At 40.6% G+C, this 13,343-nt stretch overlaps 1 protein-coding gene, 1 long non-coding RNA gene and 3 other non-coding genes across 6 annotated transcripts; 3 read left to right on the top strand and 2 right to left on the bottom strand.

Annotated features, from left to right (window-relative positions):
* Positions 1-1,789: 1,789 nt before the first annotated feature.
* Positions 1,790-2,710, bottom strand: LOC113501667. Its single transcript, XR_003401305.1, has 3 exons — positions 2,669-2,710; positions 2,033-2,137; positions 1,790-1,829 (listed from the first exon to the last, which is right to left on the bottom strand). It is a non-coding gene; the product is annotated as an uncharacterized LOC113501667 (long non-coding RNA).
* Positions 2,711-3,454: 744 nt separating this feature from the next.
* On the top strand, positions 3,455-12,438 carry LOC113501837 (GATOR complex protein MIOS). Of its 2 annotated transcripts, none has more exons than XM_026883122.1 (16): positions 3,455-3,859; positions 4,161-4,355; positions 4,491-4,640; positions 4,728-4,883; positions 5,034-5,229; positions 5,403-5,508; positions 5,668-5,833; positions 6,087-6,262; positions 6,357-6,450; positions 6,530-6,665; positions 6,748-7,120; positions 7,344-7,482; positions 7,799-7,937; positions 10,722-10,962; positions 11,177-11,367; positions 11,716-12,438. In XM_026883122.1, exons 1-16 carry the CDS (start codon positions 3,733-3,735, stop codon positions 11,801-11,803), a joined length of 2,673 nt encoding a protein of 890 aa, XP_026738923.1. In that variant the 5' UTR covers positions 3,455-3,732; the 3' UTR covers positions 11,804-12,438. The 2 variants fall into 2 exon arrangements, with proteins under 2 accessions (XP_026738923.1, XP_026738922.1); XM_026883121.1 differs by having other exon boundaries at positions 4,722-4,883.
* Trnal-aag lies at positions 8,667-8,748 on the top strand. Its single transcript has one exon. It is a non-coding gene; the product is annotated as a tRNA-Leu (tRNA).
* On the bottom strand, positions 9,050-9,131 carry Trnal-aag. The gene has a single exon. It is a non-coding gene; the product is annotated as a tRNA-Leu (tRNA).
* On the top strand, positions 10,383-10,464 carry Trnal-aag. Its single transcript has one exon. It is a non-coding gene; the product is annotated as a tRNA-Leu (tRNA).
* Positions 12,439-13,343: the final 905 nt, after the last annotated feature.

The raw sequence follows: 13,343 nt of genomic DNA, 5'->3' as shown, positions 1-13,343 counted from the left end.
GTAGGAAGCGACCTCTTTAGGACAGCGCTTTAAATTGAACTGTATTTCCTACTTTCTGGGGAGACTTGAGGAAATTTGAAAAAAAGACTACTTTTATTAGAAATGGTAAACGATAATTATTGGAGTTTTGGGCTCACTTAAAGGGCTGATAAAAAAAACGAAGTAATTTTCACTACTTTCCAATAGGTTTACAACCAAGAACCTCATAGAAAAGCTACTTTATTTGTCTTAAGTCAGGGTAACTTTTGATTTTGTAATGGCAGCACCATATCCATCTGACATTTAAAAGTACGTTCAAAAACGGTAAACAAAATAAAACGTTTAGGTACTAGGTCTTCTTATTTTGTCTGGTGATCATCGCATTCCAAAAGTTCTAAGCGTGTTTATTTCAGTGCAACCATAGATAATACATATAATACTGGTATAGATGAGACACTGACAGATCAGTTCTTTTTTCACTACTTGCCCTGTAAACTAGATGGCGCTAGCGTCTGTGAAGCGATCTATAGCTATATATATGTATGCACTCATCTACATAATATCTATAGGTTGCTATAGGTAGTTACGCATAGTACAGCATTTTTGCCGTGTATAAAATGTACTAAAGAGAAAAAAGAATACAACAAAAATATAAAGATTTTTCTTTATTTATAAATACGGATAATTTATACAATTTATTAATTAACGTCTACAACGTATTGAAATTAAACCACTTTTACTTTAGACACATTTTTACTATTATAATTTACTAAGTAATATGATTTTCTGTAGAAAAATTATTCTCTAATAAAATCGTAATATGGTTTAATTTCATTGGCTAACATTCATAATACACTTATGGTATATTACAATCACCAATTAATTCACATTAATAGAAACCATTTTTAAATTATTAAGGGTATAATTGAGAACCTTCTATTTTATTTATCGATGTAAATAAAGTAGATGGTTGGAAATGGCCACCCATCAAAAATCACATGATTTAAATCAATCAAATCATTTAATTAACAATAAGGTTTTAAATATCATTCACATTATTTCCTTTTTTTATGAATTTTATAGAAATTGTATGCTTGTAATTTAAGTATCGTTATTATCAAAATCAGCAATTTTTCCTGTTAAAATTCTATTTACACCCGTACACCAACTATTTACAATTAAGTTGATGAACAAATTAATTATATAATTAGTTAAAATCAATTTATGTTCATCGCATTGAATAATTGAAAAATCACATCTGCAATTTATAAAAAACACAATTATTATTTTTTTAAGTTTATTATTTCGGGCGATCAAGTCTCAATCATAAAATATATTTCATTAAGTAATTTAATAAAGGAATCACATGTGATTTTTTTGTATAATCAATCATGTAATTAAATGCATTAGGATCAATTTCTTGTTGAAGTAAATCAACAATACAATTACAATTTTTAAATATATTAGATTTAGTTTTTTTATTATATATCCAGGGTACATATTTCTTCGCTTCCGAATGCAAAATCAAATTACTAAAAATAATTTGACTCATTGTTGAAATTAAGGAATCAACTGCAAAATCAGAATCTAAATCATCAGATTTTATAAATCATCATATTTAACTGTTTGAGACCCATCTTGACTTTTTACAATTTTTTCAAATTCTATTGATTTAACAACAGGTTTAATTTCTGCCCAGAATGGGAAATGTGGTGATTTGTTTTTAAGACATCCCTTGAGTATTTTTGCTGTATCACGGTGTGAGTGGCCATTAAATGAATCAAATAATTTATCAAAAATCAGCAATAAATCTACAGTTTCTTCACACTCAGCTAGTAATATGTTGCATTCTGAAACAAAAAAATATATATATACATCATTAATGTTTGTGGTTATTTATGTTCCTATGCAAAATATATATATAATCAATTTCAAAATATATATATGTATATATATGTATTCACAAGAAAAAGTATATATGTATGATTTATATGGATAAAAAATACTTATAATCAAAACATTTAACTGATTTTCATTATGAGTTGCAACATACCTTCTACAAATGTTTGCTCCATGTCCTTTTCCTTATCCTCCAACATTGAAACTGAAGCGACTGGTTGAACTGATACTTCTGCAACTGCAGATGAGCTGGTGGTATCTAGAAAGTAGCAATAATCTTGTTAGAAAAGACTTAGCACATACTTTAAAACCTATTAATATAATTGTGCAATTCTACAAAAGACTACTTAGAAGTATTTTAACATAATTATAACATTTCACAACTATCAAACAATGTTGTCTCGTCCCAAGCTAAGCAGAACTTGTGTTATGGATACTAGACAGCTGATAAACATACTTTCTAAATATAGAAATAATTTACACCCAGACACAGAACAAAATGATGATGCTCATCACACAAATATTTCTCCTGATTGGGAATCAAACCAAAAACCTCTGGCATAGCACTTAAAGACACTAGCCACTAGACCAACAGGACAGTTAATGCACTTCATTTGCGATGATTAGGTGACAGAAAATAAAATTGAAACAGCACTTGTTGGTCTGTGGTTCATCTTAGGGGCAGATTTCACAGTTATTTCATACATTTAATAGACATCTGCCAAAATGTTAATTGCATATTTGTTTACATGTAAATTGGATGTTATAATATGCAAATATATTTATTTACCTGATGGGATAAGGCTGGTGTAAAAGGTTGGCACTGCATTTCTCGTTAATACCGTTCCTTTACCTATGTAGTATTTCTCAAAATGTTTATAGTCTTATTTGGTTGTAGATGTATGTATCTCCTTTCATTATAATATCATCGTCTAAAACTTGTTTCCAGATCTCAAACCTTTCTTTATAACAGTCTGGCTTAGGAAAATGATGTAATGTACCTGAAATTAGAAAGAATGAGTTAATTGCAGGTTGTGAAATTTATGTTTAAAAAATATAGTGATATATAATAGTACAAACTTCGATCGGATCGTTCCTACAATAAGATCACTTATTCTATCATCAATAATCATCTTACCTCCTTCTTCACATCCAAAATAGCAATGAGTGCGAGAGTATTTCGGTAATCTCGCCATCGTAATCCGTAAAAAACGCAGCCAAATTTTTAAATCAAGTAATGTTAACACACGTCGTAGTCCATTAAACGATGCCAGGTCAAGAGAAATAAATATATTCGTCGGTATCCGTTCACGAGAAGCCAAGTAAATACGTAGGAAGCAGTTTCGAGGTCCAGAAAACACGCGATGGTCAATAATAGGCAAATAAGTCGAAAATAAAACTTGGTAAACTCACGGCACAAGAAACGAACGTTGAGTGAAAAGTTTTCAAAACATATCAGTGCTGTCATGTCATTAGCAAAATAAAAATTGCGTATAAGATTAATTGAAGACCGAAAAGGCGATTCAGTTTTTTTTTAATTTTTTTTAGTTTGCTTTTTATTAAATAATATTTATTAAATTATTAAAAGAATAACATTTTGAAGAAAGCAGTTACTGTAGCGGCATCTAGTAATATTTAAGGGAATATTATGCCTTAGTTGACTTGCCCTGTGGCATAGATGGCACCACTTTCCATACATTTTGTTTTCTTGTCCTCAAAGTACTGTACTGTCACCCCCATGAGTGCAACAACAAAACGAGGTAGACGTCAAAACATAGGACAAGTGGCGTATTTACTTGCAAAACAAAAATAAATATGCACTGATTTTGAACTATTAGAGATAATAATAGTAAAATGATGTCTGGTGTTAAATTGGACGTGCTTTGGTCACCTATTCATCACGAAAAGTTTATATTATGGGGTCCCGACATAACCTTATATGAAGTATCTCGAATAAAAGAAATCGAGAAAAAAACAACATGTATGTAAACATTTAAGTATTTATAAACTTTATAAGCATACAAATTGAATTATTGGTGAAAACATACAACCTACATTAAATTCCCCTACAAGTATAGCAACAATTTTGTCTAGTTTTAATACTGTTAGTTGATATCTATATAGTTTAATAATATGTGTTACTTATGTAGCTCATTGCCATACAAATGGGACCTATAGATTGTCTCTACTATCAGGTTATTTTAAGGACACAACAGTTTGCATTTTTAAACTAAAAACAATTTTATGCTGAATATTTTCAAGTCATTCTATTTGTTGTCTAGTCACCCCAATATCTCCAACGCGAGGAGCGACAGTCCTTGCATCACAGAGCGCCAGTGGAGTCCGCTGTGTGGATATCAGTGCCATTCCAGAGCAGCCAGAGCCGTTACTAGCTCTTGGCTATGCAAGTGGAAAAGTTGCACTTACTACATTGAAGCAGACATATGATCCACTCGGGCTTGTAGGGAGGGAGTTCTGTAAGTTATATATCACATAATTTATTATGTGGAATCTATATTATAGTTACTTATTTGCATTTCTAATGCATTGCTTATTACTTCGACACCTGTAGATTTGTTAACACACCAATCTCTTGATTGATTTTATTGCAGCTCCCCGCTACCCTCGCCTCTGCAACTCAGTATCATGGAGTCATATGGAGACCAACATGCTGGCTGTGGCCATGGAGAAGCACCGCAGTGATCACTGCATCTTGTTATGGGATGTGTATCGAGGCTCTATGCTCTCTGATGAGGCCAAAGGTACATGTTACTTTAAGCATGTGAGTAGTCTGGGAAATGGCTGAAAATTATCTGCCTAGTTTTAGTAACTTTTATTGTTAGTTACAGAATCAGCATCGCCCTCCGTGGCAGCCGACGCTCCGCGGCCGCTGGCAGAGATGGGCCTCTCGGAGACCGCACACAGCGTCACCTGGGCCAACTTCTCTAGCAGGACTCTCGTCGCGTCCATGAACCTCAAGTACATCAAGCTGTTTGATCTTCGAGGTAATGACGAAAGAAAATAATTGACTAGATATGTGGTACCCTAAACTTACTTGAAAGCTTTATAGAGGTTTATGTGACACTCTTATCAATGGTGATTTAAGACGGTTTTTGGGTTTTCAAGCTGTGTTGATAGAGATTTTATGTCATCAGACCTGTCGAACAAGGCAGTGAGCATGACGACGACGCGCTACTGCTACGGCGTGGTGGCGGAGCCGTGGGGCGGCTACCAGCTGGCGTCGCGCGGCGAGGGCGTGGCGTGCGTGTGGGACGCGCGCGCCTTGCAGAGGCCGCTGCTCACGCTGCAGCATCCGCGCCCGCTCGCGCAGCTGCACTGGTGTCCTACCAGGTACACACTAAATACACGCTTGAAATAACTAAATAGACAAAGTCTTCGCGCCAGTGTTACAACAAAGCAAATTTATCACGTTACCAGATTCCTGTAACTCATTGCTCTCACACAATACTTCAAAACTTATATCCAGATTAGCAATATTGATTGAAATTACTCTTTGTTTCCAGGCGGAACCTGCTAGTGTCGCTGCAGCGCGACTCGAACACGCTGCGTATCCACGACATCCAACAAGCGAACAGTGACACCAAACTGAATAACGTATCTGATAGCGTGGTGAGTTCAAATCATACCCACTCATGGACGCCCGCTACACTAGTGGTAGGTTTTTTTTGTGTCGGTGTATGGCAATGCATTGCAATACTTCGTAGCACATGAGACCCTTCCACGAAAACTATATACTTAAAAGCCTGTTCATGTGTCTATGTTTCGTAGCAAACAGCGACGCCGGTGGTGGAGGCGGAGCTGGAGGAGCAGTACTCGCGCGGGCCCGGCGTGCTGGAGCGGGACGTGGCCGTCGGCGGGCCTGCGCCTGCGCCGCTCGTGGCCTTCAGCTGGCATCCCGCGCACGAGGGCCGTCTGCTGGCCGTGTGCGCCTCGGGTGAGGAAGTGTCCGGGACAGAATGCGGGATGACTTCAATCATGTCAAAAAAAATTGAATCTTAAGACCCTTCCACCAAGACTACCTCTTAGTATCGTAACACTTTTTGGACTGTAGTTAATAAGTAAAATTGGGAAATAAACCAATTCTTTTATAGTTAGTGGACTTTATTCCTCTGACTTCTCTCCTCATCTTGCATGAAGCCAATTATTTTTTATTCTGGTGTGCACATGTTAACTGCTGCCCTCTACAGGAGCTCTGGTGGACTACACGGTGTGCGAGCGCGTGACGGTGTCGTGGGGCGGCGGCGGCCTGGTGTGGGCGGGCGGCGGCGGACAGCTGCGCCTGCTCAAGGACGACTTCTACGCCGCTGTCAAAGACATCTCCTACGTGATGAAGAAGCGCGCGCAGACTGACTATGGACTCAAGGTAACCAACGGATCCACGTATTGCCACATCGGGAGTCATCTATTCTCCAGTTATACATGTTCAGTAGTTTTGACCGATTTATTTTTGTTTGTAGCCAGATTTGTGGCAAAACGCTGACTTAGCAGATGATGACTCATTAAGTGGACTCTGGCATTTTCTGGCTCTCAGCAAGTCACTCGTTGAAGATGGTAAGTTTCAAATCGATATAGGAGTCACTACTATAGCCGTTTTCTTTTCCTGTAAGTGAGGTATCGTGTGTCTGGGCAGGCTGCATCCGCAACAGTCCGTGGAAGCATCCGGGAGTGCGCACAGTACTACGCTCGGTGGGTGATGGCGGTTACCGCTCCGAGATCGTGCCCTCGCTGCTGCCCGACCTGCCCAACAGGAGGGTCACCATCTACAGGTAGGCTGATTGGTGTTCCACTAACACTAGTTAGGATGTTTCGGGAGGGAAACGTTAACCGTTTGTTGATGGTGTCTGTCAGGAGTGCGGAGCGCACGCGCGGGCTGCAGCTGTGCGGCTGGGGCTGGGGCTGGGAGAACGCGCTGGCGGGCGTGGAGCGGGCCGAGGCCGAGGGCACGCCCTGCCGCGCCGCCGCGCTGGCCGCCTTCCAGCTGCGCGTGCGCACCGCGCTGGACGTGCTGGCGCGCGCGCAGCAGCCCGTGCTGCGCGTGGTGGCGCTGGCGCTGGCGGGGCTGAGCGACGAGCGCCTGTGGCGGGAGGCGCTGGGCGGGGCCGCGGCCGCGCTGCCGGACCCCTACCTGCGCGCGCTGCTGCGCTTCCTGGCCGCGTCCGCGCCCGCGCACCCGCACCACCACCCGCCGCCCGCGCACCACCCCGACCTCGCCGCCGTGCTGGTAAACCCGACCGCAAACTTACCACTATTGCCTGCTGCTTTGCTGCTTTCTCCTAAATATTCAATCAGCGTCAGGCAGTGGCGCCATCTACGATTAAATATTTAGAAGCCCTTTTTCGAACGACTTCGTATGGGCATAAGCAATCCCACTGCTTTCTAGTCATTAGTTCAAAACTAAATATTCGACCAAATAACTAAAATCGTTTAAATAAATTCGTGTATAGAACGAAACAGAGATGCGCCTAGAGGACCGCGTGGCGTTCGCGTGCATCTTCCTGCCGGACGCCAAGCTGCACGAGTACATCCGGCAGACCTGCGACACGCTGCTGGACCAGGGGGACCTGTCCGGGATCCTGCTCACTGGTCAGGCTTGTATTATATCATTTGACGTTTAGATTCATGTGAGCTGTCTAGATTTTCAGCTGAGCTTGAAAACTAAAAGCTTGCTAGAAAAAAATGGAAAGCTGAAAATAGACTTTTTTATCTAACCCACTGTGTCCCAATGCTGGTCAAAGCCCCCCAAATCCTTCGACGACTAAAACAACTTACTTCCTCAATATGACTCTCAATTTATTCTTAAGCTTATTTGCTTAGATTCTAAGTTGAACTTGTCACGTTCTATGTGAGCTGTATCACTTAACCATGAGTAGTCTCTGTCACGCGTGTGTGTGTGTGTCAGGCGTGAGTCCCGAGGGCATCTCGCTGCTGCAGCGCTGGGTGGAGAACACGGGCGACGTGCAGTCGGCGGCGCTGCTGGCCGCGCGCTGCGCCACGCCCGAGCTGCTGCGGGACCCGCGGGTGCTGCACTGGCTCGACAGGTCAGTCACAGGACACACCCACCTCCTCATTTATGGTCCTTCCTACCCTCGTGGCCATAAGGACCGACTCTTAGAGACGCTACCTCGGCACTTGCCAATGGATCTTTTCCTGGCTGCGATTCTTCCTCAGTAACAGGACAAAAAGCAGAATGCAGACTTAATCGGAGCAAATTGGCTACACCGACTCCTCAAAAGGGAGTCCTTTTGGACTTGGCTTGCCAGACTGGTGCAGAGCATACGTAAGAGATCCCGTCTCTCGGCCCCGACGTCCGGATTCCGACTCTAGCTTAGGCAAATTTTGGGGCCTGGAGTATTTTTAGTCGACGAGATCCCGACATATTCCTACCCCTGACATAGCATGGCTGTAGTCATTATAACATTACCTTTTCACAACGGACAAAAAGAAAAAAATCTACACGATCTTTACTTCTGCACAAAACTTTAAGTCAAACATTAAGGAATAGCGACCTAGCCGCCTTCTTACGCCTCTCCTGCATCGAATGAAATTACAATAAATCAGCTCACTTACATGCGCTTATTGGCAGCTTGCCAGATGTGAAGTGATGCATACAACAAACAGCTCTAGCAATAGCACTATCAACAAAATATTCACTTTGTTTACATTACAATTAGTATGCAGTACGTTACGATATAAATATATTGTCGATAGTGTTCGTGTTTCTGAAGTTTCCTGTAAATATGTTGGTTCATTTCATAGTATTAGCAAGTGGTAGCGTGGCCGAGCGGTCTAAGGCGCTGGTTTAAGGCACCAGTCTCTTCGGAGGCGTGGGTTCGAATCCCACCGCTGCCAGATACTTTTTTGCTAAAACATTGTTATTTGTCTCATGAAAAGACAGCAGCAGTTACATAACAATTTAGGAATCATTGAAAACGTTCAAAGAAGTTTTGCAAATATTGTTTTATCACGATTATGATTTTCTTCCAATAGACTGCAAGAAAAAATCTTGTCCTTTTTGCATCCAGGATTTTAACAATTTTATAGCACTTATCTATATTTATGATTTCAATAAAAAGGATTCTTTTAAAATACCTTTAACATGTGCCTATTACCATTTTGTTACGTTTGTTAAGGAATATCAGTAAAAAGTATTTGGCAGCGGTGGGATTCGAACCCACGCCTCCGAAGAGACTGGTGCCTTAAACCAGCGCCTTAGACCGCTCGGCCACGCTACCCTTAAGTTAATCATACAAATAATACACCCCTATCACAGACGGAGCAAGTGTAATACTAGTATTAGAAGAAAGGTAGAAACATCAATATTACTGCAATGAAGTTATCTGTGTACCAAGTTACGTCTAAGCCCGTTCTGTGGTTTTTGCGTCAAAGACGAACAAACATCTGTAACTACAAAATCTCGCATTTATAATATTAGTGGGATAGTAGTATATTTATTTGCCAAACTAAAATCTATCCTCACAAGTAGTCTTCATAAGCTACTGTGACAAACAAGTTAAACAGTAAAGTAATTAACTCTAACTAAAACTGACAAATGTAACTAATCAAACCAGATATTTTGACGGGCCTGTTAGTCTAGTGGTTAGTGACCCTGACTGCTATACCAGAGGTCGTGGGTTCGATTCCCGCCCAGGACAAAAGTTGTGTGATGAGCATGATCATTTGTTCTGGTGTCTGGGTGTAATTTATCTATAATATGTATGTATTTAGAAGTATATAAGTAAGTTTATCAGTTGTCTGGTTACCATAACACAAGCTCTGCTTAGCTTGGGATCAGATAACCGTGTGTGAGTTGTCCCATGATATATTATTATGATGATATATATTATTTATGTGTATAAATACAGGATATTCATTCCTATGTCTTCTAAAATATAGTTCAATCTTGTCAGTTCAACTTCAACAACGTTATTTCGGTTGTCTACAGCAGAGGTTCCGAAAATGATTGTGGTACCGCCCGACGACCAGTTCTAAAAGAATATAACGGCCCGGTTTTATGAACTAAACAATTGTAACTTGAAATGAAATCAATTATTATGTGCTAGGTTTTTGTTATTTTAGTTTTACTTCGGGGTCTCTTCCCGACCCCTTAGGTCTTTTACCGCCCACTTTGGGGAATAATGGTCTTCAGTGAAAAAGAAAATGAAAAATAAGAGTCCAGGTTGTCCTGGATGAATCTTAAAAAAGAGGAAGTAAACAAATTAGAATATAAAAATCCGTTAACGGTTTTCCTGAAAAAGTTAAATTTTTGACTCTTAAAAAGTTTTGCTCCAGAACGAATTGCAATAACAAGTCCATCAATATTGAGATAGTAGTTAAATAAATTGCAAGTTTTAAGATCGGGTTATCTATAGTTTAATTAGCTCCAAGATTAATGTATAATAAGAGCGGAATAATCTCAGTGCAGCAGTCTGTGATAATGAATAGCTTAACGGGTACGGACCCGATTTTACAGAATCGTTTCCAAGGGTAGCGTGGCCGAGCGGTCTAAGGCGCTGGTTTAAGGCACCAGTCTCTTCGGAGGCGTGGGTTCGAATCCCACCGCTGCCAGATACTTTTTGTTTGCAATTGCGTTGATTTCTTTAAACCGATTACCTCCTCTTCTTTAATTAGTGTTTCAGGCATTTCAAGTGTGGAAAATATTTGAAAATAACGACACACGAGGTTGCGGTGCATTGGAATTTGTGATTCAGTCTTCACTAATTCGTGGTATCCTTAACTCATACAACTTACGCCTTCCCTAAGTTAGTGTGGATTGTAATTTCGGCGGGCAGTGCAGTGTTAATTGTTATCCGTGTATGGTGTAGCTACCGCGACATCCTGGACGGCTGGCAGCTGTGGTGGGCGCGCTGCGCGCTGGACACGTGGGTGATGGCGGGCGCGGGGGGCGGGGACTGGGGCGCGGGGGGCGCAGGGGGCGCGGGCGCGGTGCCGCGACACGTGTGTGTGGCCTGCACCTACTGCGGCAAGTCCGTGGCCGCGCCCCCGGGACACGCGCGCCCCAGGGTCGCTTTCGCGCGCCTGCCGCCGCCCGCCGCCAAGATGAAGGTAATCCTATAGGTTTAAGTGAATTATAAGGAAAATCCCGTCTAATAAAGACGTATAGATTAAAGACTTGATTGAAGCGCAGAACATTTGTTGCTTATATTTTACAATTGACGAATAATTTCAAGCCAAACATCTAAAAAGTCAAGTTGCATATACAGTTATTTTTATTCGCTTATGCTTCTGCGATGTAATACGTTGACATATGGGTGTGCAGCAAATCTCGTCGTGCCCGAACTGCCGCAAGCCGCTGCCCCGCTGCGGGGTCTGCTCGCTGCACGTGGGCACGGGGGCGGGCGCGGGGGGCGCGGGGGCCCCGGCCGCGGGCGCCGCCTTCAGCAGCTGGTTCAGCTGGTGCGTGGCCTGCAGGCACGGCGGACACGCGCAGCATCTCATCAACTGGTTCAAGTAACTATTAAACGTCTTTCTATCAATTTTGCTCGTGTAGTTAATCAAAAGTACTGTGGTGTATAGCACTGACTCATTAACAAGACATTATTAGATCCAACTGACAAGCTATGTGTTAATAGTTTTATTCATCTTGTACCAAATTTAAGATTGAGCGACCTCCCTTTATAAGCAATAAATAAATAGTATCAAAACTTTTTCAGATACTTTAAGCGTGTGTGTCTATGGTTTCGTTCTAAGAGAGATCTCCGTATATTTTTCTCCAGCATTAGACATACAAGTGTTTCGATTAAGATGAGCTCTTCCCATAAGATGCCTAATCACATTGACCCTACGCCATGTCCGCAGAGAGCACACGGAGTGTCCGGTGAGCTCGTGTACGTGTCACTGCGCCACGCTGGACCCGCCCGACCGCCCCGCGCCGCTGCTGCCCTAGTCCACACACACCTACTACACCTGCTATGTTCCTTTACTCATTACTTTTATATAAAATCGTAAAGCTTGGCCACTGCTATAAAGCTAAAGCAGCTTGCGAAATTGAATGTATAAATAGTCTATGTTTATTCTAGTCGATGCACACTTACCTTAAAGACAGAGGGCGCCACTGATTGTGTTACAAATTTCTATTTGTACATTTTGAGTAAAAATGACGTAGATTCTTGGTATAATAATTTGAACAAAAACAATCCTATTTTTGGGAGCTACCGCCCATAAAAAGAACTTAATATATATTTACTAGGCTTATATTTCGTTCCCCTCGGTTGTAAATGTAATCTGTTTGACCGACCGGTCTGATCCATAGTGTAAGTACTCGGTGTTCATAGCTTAAGCAGTAATGTCATATTTTTATACTTAGCTATAAGAGATGGGTTATTTTTGTACACAACATTATTTAAGGCATATTTTACTTTTATATTTGTACTATACTTCTTTATTGTTGCATTTCATGTAGGGTTCTACTTGATCCATAAGTTCAATATCATATTTTTGTTATATTGTTATCAGGCACGACCCACCTGCCTACATATTGTTATGTGTTGTTAACAATAAAATGATCTTTCAACATTCAAATACTCAGTTTATTCTGTTTGGTACTTGGGGAAAATTGGTATTTAAAAAGTAATTCATGGTTCAATTTCTTATGTGATTTATTGATACTTTGTTGTTATTGAAATACATCTTTGTTATGAAGACACTATTTAGCTGTAAGGACGAACCGGTACAGTCTGTCGTGCCTTTGTTAAAAGTTCCCGGGAATCAGTCAATTGATATATTACACTAATGCGTTATCCGGTGTGTCGACACTAGGTATGCTTTATTGTTTTATCTAGATAAGGTATAGGTTAATGTAATGTACTGCTAAGAGTTTGGAAATAAAAAATGAGAGGTGACGATAAATGAAACAGAGGAATGAGTCAAAATAAAAATTCGTTTATATTTCCAAATATATATATAATATATATACATTTATTAAATAATCATTTCATCTTTATTCCAATTTAACAATAAAATTCTCAAAGACACAACATTTGTTTAACTCTGTTTATCGTACAAGGATCCCATCCCATAGGTACGTTGTATACACTCAGACAGCCGTCATACAAAAATATATAATTACAGGGATGCGACTCACCGCAAGACAAGTAGTCGGCCATAGTGAGGGCTGCGGCAAGCGGCCCTTCGTATTCAGCTAGTTAAATATACCTTCTCTTATAAACATTAATTCTGACTGCGTAAACCTAACTCTCATATAAGTTTGCATCGCCTCGCGGACGATATAAAATCTTTTAAGATTCGATCACAAAGTGAAAATATTAAAATCAACACATATACACAACATCGTGGAGTCCGCGCCGCGACTGCGACTGCGGAGCTCACATCAAATTCATTGTTTCAATAGTTACATTTAGACGTTTGTCCAAAAAATCTAATTCGTTTCATATTTAGTTATCACACGTTACAAAAAGTGGGAGCAG

The sequence above is a fragment of the Trichoplusia ni genome, chromosome 16 (assembly GCF_003590095.1).
Source record: "Trichoplusia ni isolate ovarian cell line Hi5 chromosome 16, tn1, whole genome shotgun sequence".
NCBI classification, from domain to species: domain Eukaryota; kingdom Metazoa; phylum Arthropoda; class Insecta; order Lepidoptera; family Noctuidae; genus Trichoplusia; species Trichoplusia ni.
The sequence above is the reverse complement of the archived record's forward strand: the minus strand, read 5'-3'. Positions and strand labels throughout refer to the sequence as shown.